The sequence below is a fragment of the Eretmochelys imbricata genome, chromosome 10 (assembly GCF_965152235.1).
Source record: "Eretmochelys imbricata isolate rEreImb1 chromosome 10, rEreImb1.hap1, whole genome shotgun sequence".
NCBI classification, from domain to species: Eukaryota; Metazoa; Chordata; order Testudines; family Cheloniidae; genus Eretmochelys; species Eretmochelys imbricata.
In genome coordinates, this window is record NC_135581.1 from 83,031,447 (window position 1) to 83,046,288 (window position 14,842).

At 42.6% G+C, this 14,842-nt stretch overlaps 1 protein-coding gene and 1 long non-coding RNA gene across 3 annotated transcripts in view; one reads left to right on the plus strand and one right to left on the minus strand.

Annotated features, from left to right (window-relative positions):
- Positions 1-7,627, plus strand: part of LOC144270736 (uncharacterized) — a 24,486-nt gene extending 16,859 nt beyond the window's left edge. The window contains exons 2-3 of the long non-coding RNA XR_013347232.1: positions 6,364-6,461; positions 7,557-7,627. This is a non-coding gene — a long non-coding RNA (uncharacterized LOC144270736). The remainder of the gene's footprint in view (positions 1-6,363; positions 6,462-7,556) is intronic.
- Positions 1-12,973, minus strand: part of CIAO2A (cytosolic iron-sulfur assembly component 2A) — a 13,659-nt gene extending 686 nt beyond the window's left edge. The window contains exons 1-4 of one of the 2 annotated variants that reach the window (XR_013347231.1): positions 12,777-12,973; positions 9,577-9,741; positions 5,444-5,493; positions 1,375-1,542 (exon numbers count right to left, since the gene is read on the minus strand). Coding sequence is in view for 1 of the 2 variants with exons in the window: in XM_077827372.1 (XP_077683498.1) it covers positions 1,497-1,542; positions 5,444-5,493; positions 9,577-9,741; positions 12,777-12,891 (376 nt within the window). In the remaining variant the exon portion in view is untranslated. The remainder of the gene's footprint in view (positions 1-1,374; positions 1,543-5,443; positions 5,494-9,576; positions 9,742-12,776) is intronic. The other variant, XM_077827372.1, reaches the window with a different exon arrangement.
- Between the last annotated feature and the right edge of the window lie 1,869 nt (positions 12,974-14,842).

Here is a 14,842-nt window from a genome sequence, read left to right on the forward strand (position 1 = left end):
CTTTCTTCTATTTTATAATTTTAATTTTAAATGTTGATAGAAGGGACTATAATCACTTTGCTCTATGGAGAAGAGGACTAGGATTTGTACAATAGATTTGTCCAAAGGAGTGCAGCGCAGGTAGAAATGGAGATGGCAAGATAGACCTATTGAAGGAGATGCTCCTGGCGTACCGAAAACACACAGGAATGGGGGAAATGACATGAAAGTGGTGTTGAACTGGGCATCTTGGATGGAACAAAGAGAGATTAGAAGGAGATAAGGGAAAGAGAGGCAAGTGGGAGAAAGGTCACACACAGCCACTAGAAATCACTATCACTTTCATGGCATTTCTAGTCCAGGAAAGGAATACGTAACACCCTGTTCATGCTGGATATTCTGCAGTCCTTAAGTAATGTAACATTTGTAGAGCCACATCCGACCCTAAATTCCTCTCAACCCTTCACAACAACGGGACAATCTGGACAACTGGCTAATATGGAACAAACATTGTATTTTGCTTCCTTGTAACAGAAAAGCCATCATTAAGACATAATAGCACTAATACTCATTTCTTACATTTGCATCTATATCCTGATCTTGGGTAGGAATTGTCAAAGTTGAAATTTTATGAGGGCTCTAAATTTTGCTTTTAATTTCTTAGGCTCCAATATCCCTGCATTTGGGAACTCAACTACTAGTTTCCATTGAAGTTTGGTAAAGTTGCATAGATTTTAAGCCCTGAAGGTACCATTAGGATCACCTAGTCTGACTGCCCGCAGAACACAGGCCGTAGAATTTCACAAAGTGACTCCAGCATCAAGTCCACAACTTCTGGTTAAGCTAGAGTGTAAAAATCAAGAGTGGATGTTTAATGGCTCCAAGTGATGGAGAATCCGCTGCATCCCTAGGTAAATTGTGTCAATCTGAATTTCTCTAGTTTCAGTTTCTAGTTATGTGACTGAGAGAAAGGAAAAAAATCCCAAACACACCCCAAATTTTCCATGTTAAAAAAAACATTCTATTCAGGTTTAGAACAAAAGAAGTGAAAGGTCAAAACCTGGCATGGGTGGAGTCCTTTGTGGCTCTTTTTATTTGGAAAAAAAATTGGTTTTATTTTAATAAAGACAGTTTTACAATTCAGATTTTCTATGGCACATGCTTGCCAGTCCAGTTCCTCCACATTTTAAAAACCATAATACAAACAGTCTAGCATTAATATAAGATTGCAAGATCAACCACTCAAAGTAAAGAAATTCCAGAAATGTACTTAGCTGCACATATGCAATACTTCCTATTTATTTCCCCCCTTTTAAAAATGTAACCCTCAATATCACAGTAAGATATATTAGATGTGCAACATGAACAAGTTTGAATTTCATTGCAGCAACTTACATTTTGAGATTTCCCAATGGCATGGTTCATCCTGCAACTATGACACTGCACTAATACCCAGGGTGGTGGGCCACACACAGATTCTGAAGCCACAGTCATTCAATTTATAAAAATCCACTTACTGTCCTCCTCAGTGGAATGGGCACCTTCAGATATATAAATTTCCAACTAGATAAGAAATAAACAATGTTAGCCACACACTTGAATAGTGGTACTCCCGCACTCTGTTGGGAAAGAGAAATAGCTGTACAAAGTATGCACACTGATTTAACAATGAACATTTGTGAACTATCCTATCCTGTTGTCCACAATAGGCAGGTCTCAAGCTTTTTCATCGTCTAGATTTTACGAGAATGTCTTACGGGACATCTCCCCTCCAATTCACAGCTCTATTGGTGATCACTCCTATTGGTGGTCAAACTGAGATAACCATATCAATTACTTACATGGCTAAGTATTACTGGGAAAGTACTTAAGTGTATGTTAAGTTTTCTTTTAATGCCATGAAGCAGCTGGAAATAGGGAGGAGAGCCAGCACTATCTTTCCAGCCAGCTCTCTGTAAACCACAAGCTAGTGTTCTGTAGATCCTGATTTTGGAGCTGTTTGTCTAGAGGCTACAGGAACTGCAACAGTCACTTTCATAAACAGCTTATTTAAACACATTTGAAAAATAAGACCCTTTCAGGGAGGAAATCCTAAGCAATATTTACCACCCCCACCCCACATTCTTTAAAGCTCTTTGTCACATCATACTCAGCTTTTGCCAGTGGTTACTAATGGGGCTTTCTGTGGAAAGTGTCAATGCAGTTCAATCTTTTGGCTGAGAAGGGGATGTGAAGCAGCAGTGAGAGTTGTCACATATAGAGCAAAAAGGGTTTCTCTACTTTCAGGAAGTGCATTTTGCCTCCACGTGGCTTAGTATCTTGAAGTAGCAAGAGTTTGAGCTCAAAATACTATTACAGATCCTCTGCACGGAAGTATATTACATTACAATTCCAAACTTGGATAGCCTTTATATTATAGGTTTCAAAGTAACAGCCGTGTTAGTCTGTATTCGCAAAAAGAAAAGGAGTACTTGTGGCACCTTAGAGACTAACCAATTTATATGAGCATAAGCTTTCGTGAGCTACAGCTCGCTTCATCAGATGCATCCTGTGGAAAGTACAGAAGATCTTTTTATACACACAAACCATGAAAAAACGGGTGTTTACCACTACAAAAGGTTCTCTCTCCCCCCCCCCCCCACTCTCCTGTTGGTAATAGCTTATCTAAAGTGATCACTCTCCTTGCAATGTGTATGATTATGAAGGTGGGCCATTTCCAGCACAAATCCAGGGTTTAACAAGAACGGGGAGGGGGGCGCGGCGGTAGGAAAAAACAAGGGGAAATAGGTTACCTTGCATAATGACTTAGCCACTCCCAGTCTCTATTCAAGCCTAAGTTAATAGTATCCAATTTGCAAATGAATTCCAATTCAATAGTCTCTCGCTGGAGTCTGGTTTTGAAGTTTTTCTGTTGTAATATCGCAACTTTCATGTCTGTAATCGTGTGACCAGAGAGATTGAAGTGTTCTCCGACTGGTTTATGAATGTTATAATTCTTGACATCTGATTTGTGTCCATTTATTCTTTTACGTAGAGACTGTCCAGTTTGACCAATGTACATGGCAGAGGGGCATTGCTGGCACATGATGGCATATATCACATTGGTGGATGTGCAGGTGAACAAGCCTCTGATAGTGTGGCTGATGTTATTAGGCCCTGTGATGGTGTCCCCTGAATAGATATGTGGGCACAGTTGGCAACGGGCTTTGTTGCAAGGATAGGTTCCTGGGTTAGTGGTTCTGTTGTGAGGTATGTGGTTGCTGGTGAGTATTTGCTTCAGGTTGGGGGGCTGTCTGTAGGCAAGGATTGGCCTCTCTCCCAAGATTTGTGAGAGTGTTGGGTCATCTTTCAGGATAGGTTGTAGATCCTTAATAATGCATTGGAGAGGTTTTAGTTGGGGGCTGAAGGTGACGGCTAGTGGCGTTCTGTTATTTTCTTTGTTAGGCCTGTCCTGTAGTAGGTGACTTCTGGGAGCTCTTCTGGCTCTATCAATCTGTTTCTTCACTTCCGCAGGTGGGTACTGTAGTTGTAAGAATGCTTGATAGAGATCACACATTGTAAGGAGAGTGATCACTTTAGATAAGCTATTACCAGCAGGAGAGTGGGGTGGGGGGAGAGAAAACCTTTTGTAGTGGTAAACACCCATTTTTTCATGGTTTGTGTGTATAAAAAGATCTTCTGTACTTTCCACAGGATGCATCCGATGAAGTGAGCTGCAGCTCACGAAAGCTTATGCTCAAATAAATTGGTTAGTCTCTAAGGTGCCACAAGTATTCCTTTTCTTTATATTATAAAGTATAACAGTTCTCAAAAAAGGCTGTTCCCAGGCAGCATATTAATGGTATCCACAAATTTGAACTTCAAGGCTATTTGTAGTGAAGTTGTTTATTTACTGAAGTTATCTGCTGTATAAATTAAGGAAATGAACTGTACATACCTTTCATTAATTTAAAGCACCAAAAATTTTAAGTTGTTTTCTCTACATACCCTTGGCCCTAAAGTGATTGGTTATGATTAAATAGCTGGTAGCGCACAGCGTCACTAACACAATTTTCTAGAAACATGGGTCACAGTTTTTGTGGTGAGACTATTCCCAAAAGCATGAAGCCTCAGGCAAGTAGCTACAAAAGTAAGAAAATCCAGTGCTGAAACTCTGGTATAAGGGAATGATTCAGGCCATCGGCTCAAAGTATTGCAGCAAATATATCTAATGTCACATATTATGGTATTTGGTATCCTATGCAACAGAAAGGCACTAACACTCAGGCTAGGTCTTCACTGCCAAAACAGGCCTCTGGGCTTCTTCACAACAAAATAACCAACATGCATTTGTTATTTTGCAGTATCAACACACACTTTTGGGTAGTGAAGACAAAGCCTTAGAAGCTGGATGTTAGCCACAGTCTTAAGAAATTTGAAATGTATTTAAGTCCAGAGACAAGTATTTAAGTGAGTTTTGGAAGAGCTATAAACCCGCACACTTTAGGTCATGAACCAGCTTCTAACTACTGCGGTTAGGAAATTTCCTTAGATTCCTGCATATTCCACTGTAGTGGTTGGTGCTGGCCACTGTCAGATGATATATTGGACTAGGTAGGCCACTGGCCTGGTGCAATATGGCAATCCCTGTGTTCCTATTTAAGTTACAGGAATAAGAAATCTCATTTCAAATCCTGGTTCCATTTCCTACCTTTTCAGTACTTACAAATTCTCCAAGCAAACTCACTATGAGCTCCCATTTCCCTTTTGTTTGTTTTGCAGAGAATCTTCACATGAACTGTGGAGGGCACCTTTATTCCTTACCATCAGAATTCCAACTGGCACGTTACTCACTACCTTACCTTCAGGTCACCTTGTCTCGCTTACTCACTCAGGAATCACTGGGGACAACCACCACCAGTTATTCCAAGGGTACAAACAAACTCAGTAACCAGTTAAACATTAATAAAATTCACAATGCCTGGCTGCTTTGAAATGTTCCTGTGGCCCATAATTCTTTCCCTTGAAGGCATTAGGAGGACTTAGATAGATATTTGGGGTTGTTTGTTTTAAGATGTCCTGTATTTTCCATAATCCATCCCGACTACGTGTCAAAAATCAAGTGACATGGGTTGTGGAAAAGTCAGGAGGTTGCCCTTAGCACAGTTCCCCTTTCCAGAGTTTAGCAAAACCCAATTTATGTGGAAAGAACAAACAGGATTTTTTTTATAAATGCTTTGAGGAACAAGATAATCACTATTACTCATAAGTTCCTTTACATGCTGGACAGTGCAGCAAGATATCCTATTATTCCATATGCAAATTACTATGCACTATTTAAAAACACCAACAGATCTTTTTGACCACAATTTTAAAACTAAGTGAGCAACCTTGCAGTTTGTTTGGTTTTTTAAGTTTGTCATTTGGTATTGGGCATACATCCACGCACAATCTGATATGAGAATGGTAGAAATGAATACTTTACCTTGTGCTTAAAAGGCAAACATCTCTGAAGTTTTATTCGCAAACAAAGCCCTGTTTAAAAACAAACAATAAAAAACATTTTTTTCATGCGCAAGTTCAAGGAGTTCTGTAGATGATTTAAACAATTTTTTTGGTCTGCCTAATTCCCAGTGGACATACATCTACATCACAAAAGCCATCTGTACAATTGGCAATTGTCACCACTGTAGCATTCTCAGCAGAAAGAGGGCGGGATGAATGAATGACAATGGAGACCCTCTGACCCCAAGATATGGTTCTTCCAGATCATCTAGGACAAGGCAGGCTAATACGGAAGCTTTTTCTGTGCCTGCTTTGTACCGAGAGAGAGACTTTAGTCTCCAAGCACTTTACAGAATGATCACTCCTCTCCGCATCTACATTCCTGTACTAGAGGTTCTTTCCTACTACTGTGGCCGCACTTAACTTCCGCTGAGGACATAATGCAGCTATTTCTTTTGGAAGATTTCTCTTTTGTTAGAAGTTCAGCAAACAGTTTGAAAAGAACACAATCTTGGAACAACTTGGGGGAGCAGGGAATTCTTCTGTCTCCCAAATTTATCATCTACCCCTTGCTTAATTTTCAATGTACATTAAATTATTTGTTAAACTCTGAACACGTGCTCAGTATCATACAAACAACAGAAAGGAAACAGTCCTTGTCCTAAGGACCTTATGATTTAAATCTTGGATTAATCTAAAAAACCAGCAAGTGACACATCAGTAAAAAAGTATTGACTGCTTACATGTAACATTCAAACATAATGTTATCTAAATTAGGCCTTTCTATTGTACTCATCACTGTAGTCACTATATGCTTTTAGTGATAAATTAGGAGATGACATGCAACTAACCTAGAGAGAAACATCTGAAATCTAATGGGTTCATCTTTGTAATCATTAGCACAGGGCAGACAGATGAAGAGGATGCTTGAATCCAGTACAGAGTATGACAGATCAGGCAAGCACCCTGCAATTCTTTGGGACAGAAGACCACTACAAGTATGTGACTCATTTTTCAGTGACCTGGAGATTAGCCACTGGACTGACCAGGAGCCACTCTCAGTTACAGTAATAACAACCATAACTCTCCGAGCTCCTTTCAGAGAGTAAACATCCAGGCCGTCACAGACTTCTTAAAAATGTATTTGTTTATTCTAAATTGAAAGATAGTAAAGAGTGCCCATGCACAGGTTCTGAGCATGCTGCCAATTAGTTAGAACAAAATGCCATACCATCAGCTCAACCCTTCTATCGAGCAGCAGCCCTAGAAATACCAACACCTCAGTATATTGGCCCATGCCTCAAAAATCACTTGAAAGAAATAGGCCCTCCAAGATGCCTTAGAGTCAACAAATCTGGACTACTTCAGAGCAGGGACAGGAGGGGATTCCAGAGTCCTGGGGCCTTTATGGAGAACACCCTGGCAGCCACTCCCCTCTCTATTATATCTAGGCTTGGAAGGATCAGCTTTTTAATTGGTAAATGTCAGTAAATGTCGATCTCAATGTACACATACCGACCAATGAAAAATATATTTCCATTGATAATAATAAAAACTTACCAACAGGTACAGTAAGAAAAATGATGCTTGAGAACTTATTTGAGTTTGGCTTAAGGATATGTATTTTGCATATTTTGACCTGTGATGTTGACAATGTGTGTTTTAATGGTTATAAAGCTTTTACTTTTTGAATCTCAACATGTCATTAAATAATTATCTGACTTCCCCCCCCCAATTATCAGACCAGTCCATAATTTCCCACAACTGAAAATTAAAAAAACTATCATTTTAAAAAGCTTTAAAATAAGCATTGCTATTATCTGTCAAAATTATTTAAAAAAAAAAAATAAAAATTCAGTTCTGCCAAACCCAGTTCTATCAAGGAGGATAGAAATTCACCACCACACAGACTAACTCTCAATCGGTTGGTCCCAGGCTATTTAGGGCCTAGTAGGTAAAAAGACATAAAACACCAATTTAAAATCAAGTAGCCTATGCACGAGAGGAACTCTGGCAAACTGCTTATTGCTTGTACTCTTACATGTGCTGCCTAGCTGCTTAAATATACTTGCTGTAGCCCTTTCCTTTTACAGAATGAGGAACTGTGGAGAAACAGAGGTCACTCAGAACACAAGAATACAAAGCCTGTGGAAATCAAACCGTGGCAGTCAAGTTCACAGTACTCTAAAAGAGTCAGCTGTTTTATTTCTTAAAAATCAGAGTAAAAATCTTCAGACTATTTAAATACATATACTGTAAGTAATAGCTACTGTACATGAGCCTGATCCTACTGACGTTGAGAGTGCTTTGGACCTCACAGAATCTGTTTTTTGTAAGGGCTTTTCTACCCCAGCAAATTGTCTGGAATAGCTATTGTGGAATAGTTATTCCATACTAGCTCCCAATATGAACACTCTTATTCTACACAAAGGCACTAAGTGTGGAACAGGAGAGTGTCTATACAGGGAGATAGCATGACCAACTACTGCGCTTCAAATTCACACCCTATCTTATTTCAGAACAGCTTCCCTATGTAGATAAGCCCTACGTAAATGATTAAGTAGCTGCCAGTCCTAAATTAGGCCGATTAATTCTTAACCATTTGTACTTCACTTTCCCATACAAAGAAGTGGAGTGATACTTCAGCATGAATTACTTCTTGGTTAAATTCAAACATTTATTTTCCTTCAAGGAAAAAAAGTATTTAAAATGTAAAATGAGAATCCTTTGTCTGTGTTAATTTAGATTTATAAAGCTTGTTAATCTTGATACATTATAACTAAGCAGCATAGTTGCAGAGAACTGAAATCTGGTTTCATCACAGGAAGGAAACAGGATAAACAACATCCCAACTAAGCACATAGTCAAAGAAAATACGCAAGAGTAGAATCTTGTTCTACTTTGTGACCTTTTAACAGTACATAAGAGGGTTTGTTTTATTTTTAAAGATCTGACAAACTGCTTTTCTTTAAACTTCTGCAGTAATGCTGGAACCATACAACATTTTGGAACGTACCCTTCTAGCGTAAGTAAAAATCAACTCCTATCAGCTATTCATATTCAGGAGGATACCAGCTGGGTAAATGTACAATCCCTAGATTGTAATAAATAAAAATTAAAAATATAACTTCAATTTTTAACAGACCTAGACACAGAAGCCATCACAGCTCTAATCCCATAGTATTTTCTTCAGTGGAGTTTTGCATGAGTAAGAACTGCTGAAGAGAGCCCAATATGTTATTTCTCTTAAATCAGTGAAGATTAATCTCTCAAGACAAGACTACACTATAAACCATATTGCTTTACTCCCTATTCCTCATATACTACCAAGGCACAGTATTACTTAACAATCACTGCTCTACATTCATTTCAACACTAATGCTTCCTCTCTCCCCATTATTTCTAAAGTCTGGCCACCATAGTTATCTAAGGCCACCTTGGGCTCCTTAGCTAAGAAGCAACAAAGCAAATACTAAAGCCCTATCTGTACTGTGGCTTGTTAAACATTTTGAAACACCTACAGCAATAGTAAGCTGTTAAATGGTTTACTTCCACACCAAACCATATTGCAGCTATATTCAGAAGTTGTGCTATAGATTACCTTAAAGGGACTAGTCCAGTGTCATTGTTTGCACTACCATATGTAGAAAACCTCTAGCTACACTGAACTGTAAAAGAGTGGTAGGTCCATGTCCGTGACAGCCATATTTGAAGACAGTTGTCAAGCCCAATACTATTCAAACTAGTGTGGCTAGGGCCTAATAACCAGCAATCATGTACACGTAACTCACAATTCCTTTTCTTCCTCTCTTAACTCCGTGCGTCTTGGAACTACCAAATCATGAAGAGGCTTTTTGAAAGCCATCATCCCTGAACAAGGCCTAGAGGATCTTTTTGCTTCGTAAAATGCTAGTCAGTTTAAGAAATATTGCAATATTTCTTTTGACTGCTTTGTATAATGCTTTCTAATATACAAGTCCAAGCAAAGAAAAAAAAGGGAAAAAATACTTTATTTTTATTAGTGTTACTCATATGAACCTCCACTGTATTTGGTTTACTGTTGCACATTTTAGAAGAAAACTACACGGCCATTTATGGGAATATGAATCTTACCAATGAGAGTTGCCAAAGAGCAATGAGGTACTGTTGGTGTAAACCTGATAATAACGAGATATTCATCTTCTCCTATCTCGTGCACTTCAACACAACTTTCCGTTACCACTTCCAGTTCTTCTAAAGTGCTAGGCTTCTCTGGATCCCGGATAGTTCGAATTATATCTAAAGCATAAGGGCATACACCAGAAATGAAATGCCTTTTATACATTAGAGGGTTAGGGGAAAAGTCACAGGTTTTTAACAAGTTGCTCTTCCCAGCCTAGTTTTTTCACCTCCTCTCCGGGAGAGACCCGGTTACACAAACATCTTGTTGACTCAGTTCACCCAAGAGGAGCAGAAACCAAACCACCTGTACCTCACCAGGTCTGCTCCTCTCCATACAATGCAAACATTTCTACCTTTCATGGTCAAAGAATATAGCATTTTACTACCTACAAATGGAGTGCATCAGCTCTGCACTGTTTTGACAGGCAAAACACAGACCTTACCCAGAACACAGTATGGATTTAATTTATAGTATTATCTTATTACATCAAACCCTTTACACAGGCAATGTGGTTGTTGACACCTCTCTCTTACTGAAATTGGTATGCTTAGCACTTCACAAAAGAATAGGAGAATAAGATCCTTGACTTGAGGAACTTCTGGTATATGGGCAAATTTTGCAAGGTTCTAAGCCACTCTTGCTCCCAAAAAAAATCAATAGAAGTTGGAGACACTAAGCATTTTCCAGGATGAAGTGCTTACATTGTGGATTCAAAACTATTACAACTGTTTAAGGATAATTCATAAACTGAAAAAGAGGTATCCTCCTGTTTATAAGTTTAGATCATCCAATCACTGGACAGAAACAATACAATACGATTTCAGTGACCAAATACTTACAGTGAGGAATTCATGAACAAGTGACAGGATAAAATTTGTTTGCATGATCTAACATCAACAGTTGCAAATAAAGAATAATTTCGTAAAAATCATTATCTGATTAATTTCAGATTAAGTCAACCTTGTTAACAAAAGAAAAAAAAATTTTTTTTAATCAACCTACTATAGATCTGGCTGACTGGAGCCCATACTACAAACCTAATCTTTTTTTTTTTTTTTTTAAAGGGGGTACGCCATGCAAATGCAGTTTGCTGAAAAACAACCCCAAGCTCTTTCAGTGGAAAAGCATTCCAGCAATGGATGAACTCAGAGTGTGCAAAAGGACTTTGATTACATTCTTTGAGTACTCAATGTGGTCCTCTCAACTGGCTTTATTTTCTGCCCATAGACTGCATGAGAAGTCATTTTCTAAAAGTAATGTCTCAAAGCCCTTTGGTGAATACAATATTCATCCTACATGTGCGATAGCATTTAATGCTGGCAATAAAAGCTAATATTGAATCAAATACCTTTGGACCTTTTCATAAACTTGTTTATATATAAATGGGCCAAATTCAGCCCTGTTGTAATGCCATTAACTATAGTGGAGTTACACAAGGGCTGAAATTGACCCACTGAACTTTCCTGCCAGGAAGTTTTACTGACAGTCAGTGACTCATCAGTTTACACAGTGGAATTAATGTATGTCCAGGATGATCTGTTGCATAATAAAATCAAGAATCAGAGTGCCTTCTTCCTAGTAAAATTAATCTCTGAACAGTGTTAAGATTTTAGAGTTACTTAGTATATTAAAAAGGCTATGTTTCAGATAGCATATGGGATCCAAATACTGAGTATCTGAAGTGCAGCTAATAATCCGAATTAATGCCAATGAAAAGTGTGCCACTGATGACCCACTCAAGTCTGCTAACTTCCCTCTTTCCATCAGTAATTACAACAGAGTGGCTCTAGAACAGTGTGCACAAGGTCTTCAATCTGGCCTCCAATTCAGTATTTGCTATTTTTTGCCCTTCCGGCTAAAAACGAAATCTAAACTTGATTTATAATGTATGGAAGAAATGCTTTTGCCACCAGATTTGGTTTTAATATTTAGATTGTAAACTAGATGACTTGTGGTTTGGAATTGCTCCAATGTTTATAGGAAAATACTACTACAAACACAGTATTCTTACTGCATGGGACCGCCCCGAGGGGAAAGGGCATGCTCACAGCACAGGGCCGGCCAGGCCACTGTGCATCTGGCAACTGCCGGTTTGTAAATAGTGCCCTCGCGCTGGGCTGGGCTGGGGGCAGCCGGGCCGCCCCTGCCATGCCATGCCCCATTGCCTCTGGCTGGCCCCTCGCTCTGGGAGCTGACCTCCCTGCAACGTGCTCCATTGCCTCCAGGGGCGGCCCACAAATCTATTTGGCGCTGGGCCCACAAAAGGTTAATCCGGCCCTGTCTGCCCTTTCTGGAGTTACCCGCCTCACATTAACTGCCAAGGGCATCGGGCCTGTGCCCTAGCCAGAGGGATGAAGTAACAAGGGAACTTCCCCAGTGGAAGTGACCCTGCAGGAGGTTCACCTGACACCTGGGCTTTGGAGACAGCTTCCCACCCTCCAGAGATCGCAGGGCCAGGGGGGTCCCTAGGCACCTCTCTCTCCTTGCCCCACTGCACCTGGGCACCAACAACCCACCCCAAAGCTCTCAGTAACCAAAGCACTCACCCACCTGCCAGGGCCGGCCGGCTGGCCGGCCACCCGCCCTTCCCTCCCCAGGGCACCCACCCGCCCGGGGCACCCCCCTTCCTCCAGAGCAGCCGCCCGCCCGGGGCGCCGCTCCCCCCAGGGCACCCCTTCCTCCAGAGCAGCCGCCCGCCCGGGGCGCCGCTCCCCCCAGGGCACCCCTTCCTCCAGAGCAGCCGCCCGCCCGGGGCGCCGCTCCCCCCAGGGCACCCCTTCCTCCAGAGCAGCCGCCCGCCCGGGGCGCCGCTCCCCCCAGGGCACCCCTTCCTCCAGAGCAGCCGCCCGCCCGGGGCGCCGCTCTCCCCAGGGCACCCCTTCCTCCAGAGCAGCCGCCCGCCCGGGGCGCCGCTCCCCCCAGGGCACCCCTTCCTCCAGAGCAGCCGCCCGCCCGGGGCGCCGCTCCCCCCAGGACACCCCTTCCTCCAGAGCAGCCACTCCCCGCCCGCCTCACAGGCCTGGAAGGGACCCCGAGAGCTGCTCTAGCCCCGTCCCCTGCTCTCGGGCGGGGCGAATGACCTAGAAGCGCCGCTCCCCGCCCGCGCCCGGGGCACTGACCCCCCGCTCCCCGCACCGGCTGAGATAGTCACCATACACCTCGAGCGCTTTGTCCTGCTCCATGGCCTGGCTCCCCTGCGCATGGTCCCCGCTACGGAGCCCGGAGAGCCACAGCACCCGGCCCAGCAGCCCGGCCACCAGCGACATCCTTCCGCTCCGCCATCGGAGAGAAACAGCCCCGCGCGGCCACCGTCCCTGCAGCCCTCCCCGGCAGCTTCCGGATAGGCGACGGCGAGCGGGCGGGGCCAGATCACGAGGGGCGGGGCATACAAGGCGCGCGGAGCGTGCAGGGCCCAGGGACGTGACAGGGGTTTAGGCGGGGCCCGGGCTCGTAGGGGCGGCGGAGCCTGGAGGATGCTCCGCTCCACCCAGCCCGGCCCTGGTGAGCAGCTGTGCCAGGGGCGTGTTTGTAATGGGCACGTTTGGGTGTAAGCCTGACTTGAGCTTTGCAGCAATTCAGTGTGTTAACACCTTTCCTGGGTTGGGGAGAGCAGCCCCTAAAACAGGCATACTTGTGCAGGGTTTGTGTCCTGTGTGGGGTGCAACCCCTGCAGGGTGACAGCACGTTCTAGAGATGTCAGTAGCAGAGGCTTCCCCAGGGCTTGAAATTAGAGGGGGTGTTCGAATTTACGGGGGGAAAGGGGGGTTTTGGAAAACGACTACATTGGCATCACTGCAGGGGTAACTGGTTGACCACTGGAGGAGGATGGGACAGTTGGGGGGGGGGCCTAGGGAAATCCCTCAGTGCTGTGCGTTCATTTGTACTGTAGTTCAGTGGCTGGTGGATAAAACAATCATCCAGATTTGAGCAGGTCTGAAATTCCATCCAGCACAGGGCAAGAGTGGCACATAGACTCTGATCTTGCAACAAGCTCTACTGACACAGTCCCCTTCCTTCCAGCTGCCCAGCTCAATGCCGAACTGGGGCCATGTTGTACAATACATTACAAAACTGATCAGCATCTAAAATAGAGGCTGCAACAGCCCTACAATCACAGATATAAACCATTTGTTGGGATTGTTGCTCCTCTGCTTTTCCTGCAGTGAGAGCAAGAAAAAGGTTAATTGGAGAACAGGCTTCTGTCATAGATACATACACATCTATAATCCCAGTTAAGAGAGCCTCTGACTTTATAGGTTTCAGAGTAACAGCCGTGTTAGTCTGTATTCGCAAAAAGAAAAGGAGTCCTTGTGGCACCTTAGAGACTAACCAATTTATTTGAGCATGAGCTTTCGTGAGCTACAGCTCACTTCATCAGTGAAGTGAGCTGTAGCTCACGAAAGCTCATGCTCAAATAAATTGGTTAGTCTCTAAGGTGCCTCTCTGACTTTATAGTTTGTGAGGTGCACTATCTAGCTGCTGTAATTTAAATACTGTTGTAGTACCTGCTTTGGAGGACTACTAGGTGTTATTGTTTTATTTCCAGTGGGTATTTTGCACCAGGAAATTTTATTTTGGAATGTCTCTGTGAAGGAAGGAGTCATGGAAATGTTTTAATATAATATTTTGAACCTATTGCATTTGAGAGTTTCCCCTCAAACAAATGATAGTGTTGACACATGCACAGGAGCAGAATAAAAAGTCTCTGGCAGTCTGCTCTGCGAAATCATGCTACTTTCAAATATTAGTACCCTGTAAGATTTTCAGAGAGCAACTGATAAAGTGGTAAACTTAATTTCCATTACAAAATGATTAGTCAAGGTCAAACCAGTTAGGAGTTACAAAATAAACAGAAAATGGCTGGTTGGACAATGGGAGTTGCGGGTTAAGTTTGATACAGGTTCTAGGCCCCTCCTAAACTCTTTGAGTCCCAACTGCTTGCTCAAACGTGTGTGTCCCCAGACTCAGTGTCTAAGATTGAATCTGAGGTTAGGAGCCCATTGAAAACAGAAGTCACAGCATATAATGCTCCATCTAAACTGGACTAGCTAGCAAGCAATCTATCCAGAGATCGTCCTGATATGAGCAGACGACTAGTCTCAGTGTGGCATGGACCAGGCGTGGCCAACCTGTGGCTCCGGAGTTAATATGTGGCTCCTTGTATAGGCACCGACTCCAGGGCTGGAGCTACAGATGCCAACTTTCCAATGTGCCGGG